We start from the raw sequence: 16,785 nt of genomic DNA on the forward strand, positions 1-16,785 counted from the left end.
ATTTACAAATGTCAATGTGTTAGTAGAGATGTGCCTCTAAAAGTAGAGATGTTCACTGACCCCGTGTTCTGGTTTTGGATCTGGATTAGCTTCACGTTTTGGTTTTAGTTTTGGCAAAACCGCCCTTGCGTGTTTTGGTTTTGGATCCCAATTTTTTTCTAAAAACCCTATTTTTTTAAGTTCAGGTATATTCAGTTCTCAGGGAACCGAGCCTGAGCATCTCTATCTAAAAGTGCTTTCCTGTTAATGGGTTTGGATGGTGTAAAAGGCATTTCACAGATTACCAGCACTGCTGAGGATCTATGGAAAGCAGTTTGTTTTGCTGGGGGAAATAGTCTGTGCGTTCTCCTTTAACCTGGGACCACCCACCACAATACACTGAATCTCCACCCAATAAAGTTCAGTTGAATATGTCATCCTGCAACATTTAGAAGTGCCCTGAAGCTCCTCTGATCAGGATTATTGTAACTTTTTTGGTGCACCCCAGATCATCTTGATGGCCTAATCTATTGCTCATAAATAAACATTTGAGTTGTGTGCCAAGAGTTTGCCAACTTTGTAAAGTGTCCTTATTTTATGTTGTACCATGGTTAAAAGCTATCCACAAAAGAAATCTGAGAACATCAAAGGAGCAGGAGTTTAGTTTAGTAACCAAGTTTAAAATAAGACTTGTAGGGATTAGATGAGACGATAAGGAGGGTCAAATACCAATGACAGACAGGCATGTCCATCAACTATTTCAATGTGGATAAATATCGTTCCAAGTTAATGTGGAAAATAATAAAATCCATCTTAGTTTTTGCCAACTTCCTGACCAGACAAACTTTAACGTTTGGGTGATCTGCATGTTTACACATTTTACATTGGGGTTTTTTCAGAAATAAGACTTTCTTTTAACATATAAAAATAAACTTTTCTATGATTTTCCCATAGATACTCAAATCCACAATTAGTGCACAATTAGTTATAGGAACCAGGAAGAAAGATGGACATGTCAATTTTAAAAGTTTATTTCTGTTCTGAAGATATGCTATACAGATATAACATGTCCATGAGTATCATTTCTAACCATGGAAGATCAGAGGGGTAGGTCCAGGGCTAGGAGGACATGTTCAAGGCTGCAATAAATTTGATGAGACTTGGGCTGACTGTGATTGTGATTGTACAGGTGTATTACACAGAATGCGTGTCACACAAAATACATTAGGTGGTTTTATCATGCATAGGAGGGGGCTAGGGAGGGAAGAAGGTACTTTTAATGGTACTTTTTATACTTTGCTTTTATTTATGTAGTACTTCTAAAGAATTGATCTCCCCAGTACACTAATACTATTAGATCTGGTGCTATCTGGACCTGGTAGTAGCTTATAAATCATTAATGTATCTTTAACTCTGCCCTTTTTTTACCACTTTTTTTTATAGAAGAGTTTAATTTGTTTAAGCCATATATTATCCATTGCTTTTTTTTCCCTTTGGCCAATGATATCTAAACATTTTTGTGGAAAATGTACACTAATCTCTCATTTTCATTAGCTTTACTTCACATTAATAGCGCAAGTGAGTTTACACTACAGCAAAGAACTGAGAATGTAATGGTGCATTATGTGGGGAAAGGAAAACGGGTGTTTGGAGAAATCCAGAAGGTCAGGAAAATTCTACAAAACATTTTAAGAGTGTTAAAGAGGTTGCAGTGGCAATGTAAAGCTTTTCTATTCAAAGTGTACATTTAGAAGCTGATGCAGACTTGGGGGTATATTTACTAAACTGCGGGTTTGAAAAAGTGGAGATGTTGCCTACAGCAACCAGTCAGATTCTAGCTGTCATTTTGTAGAATGTAGTAAATAGATGCTAACTAGAATCTGATTGGTTGCTATAGGCAACATCTCCACTTTTTCAAACCTGCAGTTTAGTAAACATACCCCTTGGTCTCATAATGGGAGTAAATTACTCAAAAAAAGCACACACAAAAACAGCATATTTCTGCTCATATGCAGAGCCACAGATATCTTGAGAAGCAACTAATGTAGACAGCATATGTGCCTGGTTTACCCCAAGTCATCACCATCAGCTTGTATTTACACATGCCCTGGAGCAGGTGCAAAACATAAGCTTCTTAAGAGGGGTATATGCAGGCGCGGGCTGGCAGAGTTCAGCCCGGGGGGTGCCCAGGCGGCCGCATCCCGTGACACGCGATGCGGCCGCGTCCAATGACGCGGCCGCATCGCATGTCATGTGATGCGGCCGCCTGTGCACTGATGCGACCGGCCGCCGGTAAAAATCAAAATAAAAAAATCGAAATTGCCTTCCGACCGGCCCTAGCAGCAGCCAGAATGAGCGGCCCGGGGGACCGATGCCCCCCTGCCCCCCGGGCCAGCCCACCCATGGGTATATGCATGTTTCTGCATGAGCTCCATTTGCATGAACACGGGCTTACTGTACTTATCCTGGGTTTGGATGCCGCTTTCTTCTCTCCTCCAATCGTAAGGAGGGGCAAGTGCCAGATATGCCAAAGTCTGCATTGGCGCACATGTGTAGTTCTCTATGTGGGTATGCGCAGTGTGAATTTGCACAATTTACTCTATACAAACTGGTGCAAGTTCAACTCAACATCAAGCCCTTCATGTACAATATAATTGTACACTATACAAGGGCTGGATTAATATATACCGCAATTGAGTGCATATTATATTTATACTATGCATTTATTGAAAATATGAATATTCAATAAATGCATATGATGAATTTCCATAAAAAGAAGAGGTGGTATGGTCACATGAAAACCCAGTGTTTCTAGTTTTATAGTTCTCATGCTACTATATCATGTGTAATATTTTCTTCCAAAAACCTGCACTTGCTTCTGCTGTATGGAGATATGATTTTATATTTGCATTAAAAAATATTTTTGCCACACTTTTCTTTTTACAAACAAATCAGTATGACTTTTCTACCCTGCCGTTAGGTTTGGTGGTTTAAATATTATATTAGATAAATGAAAACAAGTGCTAGAGATTGCTGCTGGGTCATCTTTTCTGCAAACATGCAGTACAAATCAATCAATCTGGAACCAGCTAAAGAAATACAGCAATTTTCAGTGACAATGAATCTGAGTGTTAGAAGAAAATAAGTTCCAAGGGTAGTTGGAATAATGATTTGTAAAACTTATTAAAAAAGTTATATTAATTTAGTGCTCTGTATCTAACTCAAGAAATATTCAGGATACAATAGCAGTATTTATTCTGATGTTATTTTCTCTTCCTTCCCCAGTTACTCCATCCTGATTAAATAGACATATTCCTTTCAAGCTACACATTTAACTATAGATTAGTTTCTGAGTTTACTCAGCATCATTTTTCTACACCTACACTCTCGTACTCTCTACACCTACACTCTCGTACTGCCTGTTCACCATCTCTTTTTCTTCCACCTTTCTTTCCTCACATGCCTCTGTATTTATATCCATTCTGTCTGTCTCTCTCTCTCTCTCTCTGTTCCTGTATGCCATTGCAGGCACTTTCATCTGTTCCCTTGGGGACTGGATATGTCACCGCAGGATTCGCTTGTCCGCCTCTCATACAGTGGCAGAGCCCCATGGCTTTGACAAACCTCATTTAATTGGGAGGAAGCCAGGAGGGTTTGAAAGAACTCACATGTCTACGAAACTCCTTTTATCAGGCATAATTTAAACTCTGCATGGAAAAAAAAACCTATATGTAGAAAAGAAAGTCAAACTCCCTCCTGCTGTGAAGCCCCCTCTTCCCTCCACAGATAGGCAGGTTCATATAAGATTCTATCTTTTATTTTTATAGAAATGTCAGTGTAGATTTACGTTCTACGGCTGTCTAAGGAGTGAAGAAGAATGCAGTTATAGCTGTCCTTCACTGTCATTATTACTAGTCTGTCTACCTCTATTCAATATTTACAGGGGACAAATTCATATTTTCCTTTAGATTTTAAGTGATATCAAATCCCTTGAAGGAAGCCACATAACAAAATCTGAGTAACAAGTGTTTAGTTTGAGCAACCAACAAAAACCATTACAGGGATACATACTGTAAACTGTGGCTGCTTATGTGCCCAGAAGGTAGTTTAAGTGCAATAATATATATATTTTTATTCAATCTATTTTCACTGAAACAATTACACATTACAACAATAACACATGTCAAGTATCCATACTAAGGCAAACAATCCAAAAGCCACATTTCAATATTTATCCTTTTAAATGGTGGTTGAGATATCTTTAGAACCTATATAAATCAGCTGCAGTCATCAATACAAACTGGATGTGTAAAGTCAGGTACACTTACAAAAATATGGGTAAGGTGCCAAGAATCGGGAAGGGTAGAGGTGGGATAAGGAACGATGGGAAAATGAATGAAGGGCTGTGGTGTCTGTCCACTTGTTTTAAGTCATCATCATCATCATCATCATCATTTATTTATATAGCGCCAGCAAATTCCGTAGCGCTTTACAATTGGGAACAAACATTAATAAGACAATACTGGGTAATACATACAGACAGAGAGGTAAGAGAACCCTGCTCGAAAGCTTACAATCTATAGGACAATGGGAGTTAGAAACACAAGGGCATGTGCTACATCATATTGCACAATGGACCAGCCAGACTGCAAAGGTAAAAGTACTGAGTGGGCTGTGTGTGTTGCAATGTTGGTCAGAAGGTTGTTGTCTTGCGTTAGCAGTGAAGAGGATGGCAATAGGGTAATCTAGGGAAATTAAGATGATGGTTGAGGAATATCATAACCTTGTCTGAAGAGGTGGGTTTTCAGTGAACGCTTGAAGGTTTGAAGACTAGAGGAAAGTCTTACTGTGCGAGGGAGGGAATTCCACAAAGTAGGTGCAGCCCGGAAAAAATCCTGTAACCGAGAATGGGAGGATGTGATGAGAGTGGAGAAGAGACGTAGATCTTGTGCAGAATGGAGGTGTCGAGTAGGGAGATATTTCGAGACAAGTGAGGAAATGTATGTCGGTGCAATTTTGTTGATGGCCTTGTATGTTAGTAGAAAAATTTTATATTGGATTCGTTGAAATACAGGCAGCCAATGTAGAGACTGACAGAGTGGCTCAGCAGAGGAATAACGGTTTGTAAGGAAAATCAGTCTAGCCGCTGCGTGCAAAATAGATTGTAGGGGTTCAAGTCTGACTTTGGGAAGACCAGTAAGGAGGGAATTGCAATAGTCGATACGGGAGATGATGAGTGCATGAACTAATTTTTTTGCAGTGTCTTGTGTCAGATATGTGCGTATTCTGGAAATGTTCTTTAGGTGTATGTAACATGATTTAGATATAGAGTTGAAGTGGGGAATAAACGACAGTTGTGAATCAAGGATTACACCTAGGCAACGAGCTTGCGGGGTGGGATTTATGGTCATGTAATCGACAGAATTAGAAATGTCAGGCAGGAAGCTTCTGTTCTTGGGTGGGAATATTATTAATTCAGTTTTTGAAAGATTGAGTTTGAGTTGGCGAGAAGACATCCAAGATGAAATGGCAGAAAGACAGTCAGTAACGCGAGACAACACAGATGGTGAAAGATCAGGAGAGGATAGATAAATTTGTGTATCATCCGCATAGAGATGATACTGAAATCCAAAGGAGCTTATTAGTTTTCCAAGAGAAGTGGTGTAGATAGAGAATAGCAGAGGACCTAGGACTGAGCCTTTAGAACTCCAACCGATAAAGGAAGCGGAGCAGAGGTGGATCCAGAGAAATTAACACTGAAAGAGCGATAAGATAGGTAGGATGAGAACCAGGATAGGACAGTGCCTTCAAGGCCTAGGGATTGCAGCGTTTGTATGAGGAGAGAGTGGTCAACAGTGTTAAATGCAGCAGAGAGATCCAGGAGAATTAGAAGAGAGTATTGGTTATTATTTTTTTGCAGTGATCAAATCATTGACAACCAATAGGGCCTCCTCTTAATCACCTAATATAATTTTTTGCACTTATGTATAAGTAAGGGTAATCACATTGTGTCTCATCCACCTTAAATTATCTTATATAACTGTCGTGATTCACCTTAGCTAGATATGTAACCCCCTTCTCCACCCTTAACTGGTTTGCTCTGTAGACAGTAGAGTCTTTGAACTCCAACCACTGTAACCACACAGAAGTATTTATGCTTGCCTCTAGCTGCAGATATAATGTCTTCCATGTTCATGTAAAAGTTGATTCTATTGAACTAATCTTTCAGGTTTGGAGGAGAGAAGGATCCCCTTCCAGTGGATATCACTGCCGTTGCAGCATTATTTAAGTGCTTTTAAATTGATTGATTTATTTTTTGTACTTTGATAACAAGATGCTGGACCTATTCAGCAGCCAGAATCCCATTTTGATTTTAACGCTTCTGATAAATCCGTCCCAAAAAGCTAACAATATGAGGTGAGCTGTCAATTGCTTCGCTACATCAGCTGGTGTTAACCTGTAAATTATAGAGATTTTGTGGGTAGGATTTTGAGGTGCCATACAAAGTTAGTCAAAGAGAGACAACTCTCTTCTAGCTACTCTGGCTAAGTACTTCGACCCTATACAGTCAAATTTGCAAGCACTACCAATGTTCTGAGTGTGGTAGGTCACAATTGGCTTGAATCTCAGTGAATTGACAGATCCTCAATGTATACACCAGCTGGCCAGTTCAAAGGAGCCATGCCTACCACCAAACTGTGTTTGACAAAATGGGTGTAAGCAGGGAAACATTGTTTCAGTCCCATATGGCTTCTCCTGCAGGAGAGAGTGGAAGAAGTTGTTGGATGGTTAGCCTGTGGTGGTTAAGGTAACTAGGGAAGTGCAATATTTGATTCTATAATACACAAATGACAATTAACTCCTGTTAATATATCTTCCTATTAGGAGTAATTAGATCATCCTTTTATTTGAGGAGTAGTAATGTCTCTTGTGTTAGGTGACACGACATGATGAAATGCACAACTCTAAAGAAAAACTCACATGTGGATTGCCTTGAACAATATAATTTGTTGCAAACTGAAACTTGTGAATTATTAAGACTTAATGTACCCCCAACTATAAAAAAAAAACCTGTTATTACAAGTCACCTGGGATTTTCATGGACTGTATGAAATCATATGGCCTGCACAGGGCCTGATTAAGGGTTCCAGCCGCCCTAGGCTAATACACCGGTTGCCGCCCGCCCCTACCCCACCCACCCCCAATTTATAAACAGTGGTCAAAGTTTTACAATGAAGACGGTAGAAGTGGCGGTATGGCATATAACAGTCTATACCAGCCCACTTCCACCACTTGCGTGTGTGTAATATATATATATATATATATATATATATATATACACACATATATATATATATATATACACACACACAAACAATTGTACAATATTGATACATAAAACACAATTAATTCTGCAAACATATTAAAATGTCATTACAGCAAGATTCCGCAGTGAAAGTTAGACAAATTGCGCCCTTCTCTTACCTGATCTTGCAGCGTAGACTACCTGATGCTCTTGCTTGTTCTTGGAGCGTTGTTGCTAGCTGGCTGGATTCTGGAAACTTGGAGTCCTGTATTAAAAATATGCAAAAAATTTATTATAGTGCAAAATGATAACAAACCCTGAATGATACAAACACAACACTCCACTATGACCAAATAAAACAACCCCCTAGTACAGGCACATATAGAAAATAAAATATTTAAAAATTATTTATAATCATACACTAACATCTACCAGCCCCATCTGTCTAGTATTTAACATTCTAATGAGTGACCGCTAAGACTACAGAGCGCATCCACGCCACAGCCACACAATACAGAGATCATGGCCCCCATAAGCTATTTCATCACCTACCCCAGTCATTTTTGTAAACCCTCACCAGAAAGTGTGACACCCCATTCATATCATCACCCACCCAACCACTTATTTGCTCACCCATCCCCCAGCCAATTAATCACCTCACTTTAACAAATCCATTAACCCTCCATAGCCAATACATTAACACCCATCCCCCGCTAGCTAGTTCATCAACAGTTGCAGGTAATTCAGTAACCCCCCCTAGGTAAATTCATCAACCTGTTGCAGCCAATATATTGCTCCCCCCCCCACACAATTCTTCAACCCACTGCAGGAAATTCATTAACCCCCTCCCCAGTCAAATTGATCACCCCATTGCAGGCAGTGCATTACACCCCCCAACTCAATAATCAACCTGCTGCAGGTAGTTAATTAACTCCCCCCCCCACACACAAAATCATCAATCCATTGCAGCCAACTCATTACCCCTCCCCCCCCCAGGCAGTTCTTCAAACCCATTGCTGCTGAGTCATTAATCCCCTCCCCACACCAGTAATCTCTCCCCCCCCTACACAGTTGCCACCTGTATCACATCCTCTTCCTTTATATTCTGGACAGAACTTACCTGGCTGTCTTCTGCTCCTCCTATCTGCAGACGCTGGAACTTCTGTCTTCTGACAGACAGCTAACAGTAATCCGAGGATGTTAGCTGTCCTGTCAGTGCGGGCGCACTGTCACTGCTTAGTGTGGTCACGTGAGATGTGATAATCTCACGTGACCACACTAAGAAGTGACAGCGCGCCCGCACTGGCAGGACAGCTAACATCCTCGGATTTACTGTTAGCTGCCTACCTGCCTCCTAATTGGATCTGCTGACAGTCAGGACGCCCCCTAGAGACTAAGGGGCGGCCTCGAGATTGAAAGAAGAAGGCGCCGATCACCGGTAATTAAAAAAAAATTGAAGTATGACAACTAATGTTACTGTGCCCGGCACTGCGCCCCCCGCGACCCAGCGCCCCAGGCTGCAGCCTGGTCAGCCTGTTGGCTGATCAGGCCCTGGGCCTGCAGCTTCTTTGTTTTGGACCATGCACCTAGACTGTCCATCAAGATCACATGAAGGTGCCTGTTCACTCTCCACTCTAGGGAGTCGCTGCTGCAAACTAATAGTGCTTAGGTATGTGGGCTGAGAAAGCATACTGTGCAAAGGGGTATATATTACATCACAATCATACTTTTCTAGACTACTGTAGCTCAAAATTTCAAAAAACAAGCAAACTTCATCATTGCGTGGGGATTTTAATAAAACTAAACCCATATAACAATATTAATAGAGGAGAAAGTCAAACTGGACAACAACCTTTAATATTTGAATGTAGAAGTATTTTTTCTATAACTTTGACAGCTACCTTTGGACCAGGCAGTATTTGGTCTTAGTTTTCTATTGGAAAATTTAAGTGCATAAGCCATGGTTACAGTATAAATATAGTAAAGTAGCCAGAATGTAAGCCACGCCCACTTTTTATGTTAGTACTCTGGTACAAGAATTATAAACAATGGAGAAAAATACAAATGTGAACACACACTCTGATGTTTTCTCTGTGCATGTCCACATCACAGGTCATGGAACCGCCCCTGCAAAATCAATCTGCACATACGACATCTATGGTCTCACAAGTAGCCAGAAAGATGTGTACGTTTGAAATGTTACATCAAAGTCACATCATGCATTGACTGGAAGTGCTGCCCTGTAAATAGTATTACCCACAAGTCTATTTTTCGGAATAGCAATGGCTTATTTGTATACTCTTACAACAGGCAGACAACACTACATGTTGGGTTTAGTTGGAAAGCTGGCTACCACATTCCTCACCATTTGTTACTGGTATAATATTCATAAAAAATGATAGTACAGGAGAAATCATAGATATTACCAGAATTTGAGATTTGAGACAAGTAGGAAGCATGTGTAAGCAAAAATAATATTTTTTGGTCACATAGATATACACTGTCTGCAGAGCAGGGTCACCGAGTGATCTTAGAAAAGGAGTATACCCTTTAAGCTCTTCCACAGTTCATCCCGTAGACAGCATGTTTATTTAGGAATTAGAAGCATACCTTCTCCAGATGGATAAGTGGAATGCTCGATTCACCAAGGGCCCTGCTAGTAAGAGGGCTGAAATCCTACACATTTATAGGACGGTATACACAGTAAACTGGCCTGTTCAGGATTTAAAAGATAACCCAAATAAAGAGTTGGCATGCCAGGAATTTATGTGGTAATTCTTCAAAAGGATTATCAAGGGACCACTGGACATATGATTAAGTCACTGCCATGTGTTCTGTAGAGCTGTATTACAAAGCTGTGTGGTTGTGAAATAATACTTATATTAAGATTTTTATTGAAAAATATAAAATGTATGTAAATTCATTGTATATGTTTAAATGACAGTTCTTGCTGTGTTATTCAGCTGTTGCATAATCTATATGGTTATATTTAGCAAGTGGTTGCTTTATTGTCTGCTTTGTTATAAAGTAGATCACGCAGCATGACCAATCAGAGGAGGAGAGTGTGCAGTGTACTCTGCACAATACGCTCTCCCTCTTTCCTCTGTAATATCTGGCTGTGTAGGTATTGCAGAGGTCGAATGGCATGTGGCGAGGCCTGAGTGTTATATGAGGGGCATGTGGGTAAGTCCGAGTGACATGTTTGGGGGATGTTGGGATGTCTGAGTGACATATATAAAGGTCTGGATGGCAGTGGGATGGTCTGAGTGGTATATGGGCAGGTATTTAGTTACAGGGTATTTGTAGGGGTCTGAGGGCAATTTAATTGCAAGTGTTGGCGTATTCCGCGTGTGGGTCTATGTTGGAGCAAGTAGGAGGCATGTGGGGGCATTTTGGGATGAGTAATGTAGTGGTGTTAAAGTAATTTTAGGGCATTTTTTTTTAATTCTTGAAATGAAGGGTAATGTGCAGCCCTTTTGAAAGTTGAAGGGCTGCACATGCAGCCCTTGTAGTATACTGGATTGATTGCCCATCACTGCTCTATGAGCTTGTGACTTTTACTCACTGTATTTTGCCTAGCCTTGATCTCCATTACTTCATTGCATAAACATGTTTCTTTCAAAGACTACATGCTTATAAAACTTGCATTGAAATAACTTTTAGCAAAGAATATCAAAGTCTTAAACTTTTTTTCTGCATGCAAAACCTGTGGTGGGAAGACATTTGGCATGTTCAGAAGAGGGAGATTACAGGAGCTTGAAATCCACCATGTCAAAAACTCTTGTTAAAAAGATAAAAGCAAGATAAAAAAAGATAAAAGCAACGTAAAAAAAAAAAACCTGCAATACTACTTATAACCACCAGATTGTTCAAAATATCTATTGTTTGTAGCCAATATTAGGGAATGATTTACATGTACTATACTTGAGTGTATTTTACATGCACCTTGTATTTATAAAAAATAAGGGATGTGGCATTTAACAATAAGGATTGAATCGCACACATGGAAATTCTGTGTTTGCCTTATGATAGGTCTCATTATCAGGTGCAGGCTGGGTTTGGGGGGTAGAGGAGCATCTGACCCCAGTCTTGTCCCATAATGGGCTACCTTGGGCTGCGTCACTGGGTCATCTGCATTTTTTTCCTTTAAAAATAATAGTATGCCGAGTCAAGTCTTGCACCCCGGGCTAAAATTTGCCAGCCCTCCCCTGCCCATTATGCTTTACTGTCTACTTTTGAAATTCTCACTTCCAAAATCCTGCAACTATCCCTAACCAGAACATACATCTTTTTCACAATTAGCCAACACAAAGTTATGCATGTGACCTCATACAATCAGTTAAAAATAACTGGTTACAATAGCTGGAAAATTGTGTTTCCTTTGCGTTTCTCCTCCATCTAGCGGAAGAAGAAAGTGACATACATTAGTCCTTAGAATGTAATACCATTAATGTTCATTACTGGAATAGAATATGTTTGGCTGTTGGTCCGTGTAAGAGTTCTAGTGTTCTGAATGCACAGAATTATCATTTATACCTTAGAAAGAAATCGTAAAGCCCACAAGGAGTACAAAATGGGATTTTTATAAATACAGAAGAGATGAATAGATTGTGCACCTCTTGTTAGCAAGTGACATCACAGTAGATAGTAGGTTCTGTTTTTTGACTATGCAACTACTGTAATACACTCAGCATTAGTATTTTATTAGTCCACAAAGTTCCCTGCTAGCTCCCACAACTAGTCAGCATAAGGACCTTGTTAGAGCTGTAACCAAGGACAGTGGAATAGTTTTCTAGATTCAACTTGTATTTGTACTAACCCACTTTGACTGATTTAACTTTTCCATGCTATTACCTATTGTACATGAGCATTTTGAATCCCTGCATACTCATTTAAAGACAATGGCCTAAATCCACTGAAACCCATTATTTATTAAGGCGATATTTGAAGTCAGTAGGGTTCATTTACTAATATGGCACTAAACCATAGCAACCAATCAGACACATGCTTTCATTGTCTAACTTGCAGATAAAAGCTACTTACTGTTTGGTTTCTATATGTTGCTATAGTTTAGCATGCACAATGAACCATATATACATATCTTTGAAATGTAATTTACGGTGTACTTGTTAATCTCTACGTCCCTGATTGCAATATAATAAATCAGGGTTCTGTGCTTCATAATATCGTGTCTGTGCGTGGTTTTGGGTGAGGTACATATGTAGTCAGACTTGGAGAAAGGGTACTGTGTATCTCTGCAAATGATTACCTTAACAAAATATATTGATCATATTAACTGATATAGGTGTAAAGGTACAAATAATGTATGTATAGGTGCACACAGAACATACCATCAGACAGCTGGTATAGCTGACAAGGCAAAATACTGAAGCATTTATGAAGGAGGGCATCCTCAGTAGTGATCCTTTCCCGAGGACAACCTTTCAACATCTTGTATGCAAGATCTTCAGCTCCCATTGTTCTACTCAATCTGGAAAATAAATAGCATATAGATAGCTGTTACTCAAACAGTGCTGAAAGTCTAATGGAAATAGCTTGAAAATGTGAACAATGACACCTTAGAGAATCATCTGTCTAATACGAACAGGGAAAATGTTCTTCAAGAGAACATATGTTCACATACTTCAGCCTTGCTACTTTGAGCACATTCGACCAATGCCTACTATCTTTGTTATCTACACACATTTCATTTACAATTTAGGTCACGTGAGGTTCAAATCTTTATTGTTTTTATATATTAACTTTGGTGCTAATCCAAAAAAAAAGCCAATTGAGAGTGCTGTTTCCTCTCATAGTCAAGATATCTGACAGGATTCAGGTTTGTGATTATTTGTGACTGCAATAACAGGTCCCATGTGATCTGCCCAACTTGGTCACCAGTGCAGGTCGCTAAATTGTAAATTGATTGTGTCTCCTGCCACTTGGGCTAAAACAGCAGGATTGGCCATTGTGTGGCCAAAATACAGGTCTTTACTATTCTCTGCAAACAGGCTTCATTAAAATGATGCATGTATACTTTCCACATTCCTGGGCACAGCTAAAGAAAACAAGTTTGATGTATGAATAGAGGTAGGTAAGATTGACAATGTTCTTGCATAAATTTGACAGGAGCCTCTTATCATAACTCTGTTGTTGGTTGACCCTGATCCTTACAATATCAAGTCTATCAACATCATGAAACTGCCCATGTCACAAGCAGCTCTGTCCTTGCTAGCATAACAATACTAGTGGATAGGCCTTCAACAAGATTAGCACACTGATCTCCTTAGCTACTCATTGTTGCTGTGAACATTCTGCTACAGGTGGTCTTAATCCACCTATTTTAAAACTGGAGACACACAAACAGGAAGGAGATGAAGACTAATAATAAAAAGGTGCAATGATGGTTGAGGAGGGCATTGCTGACTACTTCTCTAACAAACTCTAGAATGATTCATTCACCCTACTTATCTGGGAAAGCCGTTATTAGAGGGATCATCATTAGCTATGTTTCCCACCACAACAAAGAATAAAGAAACAACATTATTAAGCTCGCTACTAATCTGCAACTATTAGAGAACACACATAAACAACATCCCTCTAAAAAGAATTACTAAAAGATTTTATCAGCCAGAAGTGAGCTCAACAATGTTCTTGCTGAGAAGACAGAAAAATCTCTCCACTAGCTTGACCAGCACTTATGAAACAAGAACAAAACGGACTTGCTACTGGCAAATGTTTTTAAAGCCCATAGAGCCTCACAAGCTATTCAGCTTGTGAGGTGTGTGAGGGAACACAATTGAGAAGGATAGGACATTTCAGTCTTGATAGATCATTCATGAAAATGCACACGTTATTGTGTAAGTCAGAAGATTTTAAACCTTTTTCCACATAGTTCTCATCCCCCACCTTTGGAGTTTAGCTGTGAATAAGGACAGATTGATCTCCCAAATGTCGAAGTGAGCTAGGGATGTCCTGAGATCGGAATGTTCACAGGACCTGATTTCCCACCTTTGCTCAATCTGCTTGGCTAGATGGTTTACAACTTTGGGGCTTCAAACTCCTCCATCATCCTATCTCATGGTAGGCTATTTCTGGCTATTTCAACAGATTAATGACTCATGCATAAGTTCAAACTCATGTCATCTTGCAAAGCACATGTTGAGTTTACATTACAAGATTACATACAATATACATTGTCATACATGACTTCAACAGACAATAATAATCAGTCATTAGATATACTATATAATCATCACACACAAACACATATATATGTATGTAAGTATGTATATATATATATATATATATATATATATATATATACACAGACAAATAAAGACAAAGAAGCACTCATAGTGTATTAAATTGGGTACTAAAGAGGTTATCAACAGATAAGCATAAGATAATTATATATAGTGCACGCTGCCTTTAATCTAATTATCATATTTGGTGCCTAATTTACTAATATGAGCACTTCTTTTTCTTTGTGTGTATGTGTAGTTTTATCCTTGTACCTATTGTGGCCATTATCAAACATATGCACAAGTCCATAGGTTCAGTACACCTGTGTACAACCTGCTTCTGTACTATAGCACGTAAAGTGAGCAAATGTGTATTCACGATGAAATGTAAGCACAAGTACATATATGTACATAATATCTACAAAGTCTCATTTACTTACCGTTGTGTTATATGCACGTCTATTTTATGTATATATATATATATATATATATATATATATATATAGTAATATATATGTAAAGAAGGGCGGCGCCTTCAGGTGTATAGACAGTGTATATAAACACTAAAGTACACAAAATAGTCCAGAGTGGTAGATATAACAGAACGGTGTCTGTATAGATGCACCGCAAGTGAATCATGAAATTGATGTGCAGGATAAAAGCATCAATTGACATATATTGATCATGCAAAATAATAATAAGTGGCGTGCGTACCAGATATATAAAATAAAACCACTTATCTGTATGGTAGCTCCTTAGAAATCCCGGAGTATAATCTGTAACCAAATCTCCTTAGCGATGGAAAAATGTATGTTCTAAAACAACCGCAACACCAATCTCATCCGTATTTTATACTATGTCTGGAGTAGTCTCCAGATATAGTATAGGGGCCCCTATACTATATCTGGAGACTACTGGCTACACTGTTACACCCTGAGACATATACTATATACTTTTAGAATATCCTGCACCTAGCTTCTGTGTGGAGCCTGCTGAGGGATTTCTACTACCCAAGGGGATGAGACTGCAGACCAGTTACTTACAGATAAGCCTATCTAAAGCATATATATTGTGAGTTTGTACTCTAAATGCTATACCTGATTAAAATGTTTTTATAAAATACTACACCATATGGCCTGGTTTGATTTTATATATATATATATATATATATATATATATATATATATATATATATATATATATATATATATATTGTAGTATAACCAGGGGAATAGGTACTATCTCCTTGGTGAACAGAGGCAGTAAACCACACAAGTCCAGAGGTTTCAGGATAACAGCCACAGCTAGTTTATTCACCAGCTTGCAAACAAAACATAAATAAAATCCTAGCCATCTGGCTACTAGCTAGTACATCTTAGAAAGACCCTCTCTCTCGGGTGTTGGACCTTGTGTCCAAACACACAGTCAATATATTATTGCTCACCACAGCAGAGTGTCTCAGGAGGCAACTCCCCCCTCCCCAGGTCTGACACCCTGATTATACTACATATTAGGGATGTGCACGGGCGACTTTTGAGGTCTCGTTTCTTGTGTTTTGGATCCGGATTTTCTCAATGTTTTGGGTTCGGATTTGTTTTGCAAAACACCTGCCGAAAGGTTTTGGTTCGGATTTAAGGTTTTGGATTCGGATTTTTTTTGAAAAAAGCATAAAAAGTTAAAAAAATCAATTTTTTGGGCTTATTTTCACTCCTACGCTATTATTGACCTCAATAACATTCAATAACAAGCATTTCCACTAATTTATCGTGTATTCTGAACACCTCACAATATAGTTCTTAGTCCAAAACGTTGCAACGAGCTATCTTTCTGGACTGCGTAGTGGAGTGGTCCCAACAATATAATAAGAAAACCATCAACTGGTCTTAATCGCACCAAAACATGTACCTGGACTGCGTAGAGGAGTGGGTCACCACGATATAAATTAAAAACCCTGAACTTGTATGATTCGCTCCAATAATGTACCTGGACTGCGTAGAGAGGTGAGTCACCACAATATAAATTAAAAACCCGGAACTTGTATGATTCGCTCCAATAATGTACCTGGACTGCGTAGAGGAGTGGGTCACCACAATATAAATTAAAAACCCTGAACTTGTATGATTCGCACCAATAATGTACCTGGACTGCGTAGAGGAGTCGGTCACCACAATATATATAATAAGAAAACCATCAACTTGTATGATTCGCTCCAATAATGTACCTGGACTGCGTAGAGGAGTGGGTCACCACAATATA

General features: G+C 39.1%; 1 protein-coding gene across 2 annotated transcripts in view; it reads right to left on the reverse strand.

Annotated features, from left to right (window-relative positions):
• The window catches only part of CDK15 (cyclin dependent kinase 15), a 225,588-nt gene that overhangs the window by 15,227 nt on the left and 193,576 nt on the right, over window positions 1-16,785 (reverse strand). For both annotated transcript variants that reach the window (XM_075180145.1, XM_075180144.1), the window contains one exon: window positions 12,637-12,776. In XM_075180145.1, the coding sequence (XP_075036246.1) occupies window positions 12,637-12,776 (140 nt within the window). The remainder of the gene's footprint in view (window positions 1-12,636; window positions 12,777-16,785) is intronic.

The sequence above is a fragment of the Mixophyes fleayi genome, chromosome 7, assembly GCF_038048845.1.
Source record: "Mixophyes fleayi isolate aMixFle1 chromosome 7, aMixFle1.hap1, whole genome shotgun sequence".
Lineage (NCBI taxonomy): Eukaryota > Metazoa > Chordata > Amphibia > Anura > Limnodynastidae > Mixophyes > Mixophyes fleayi.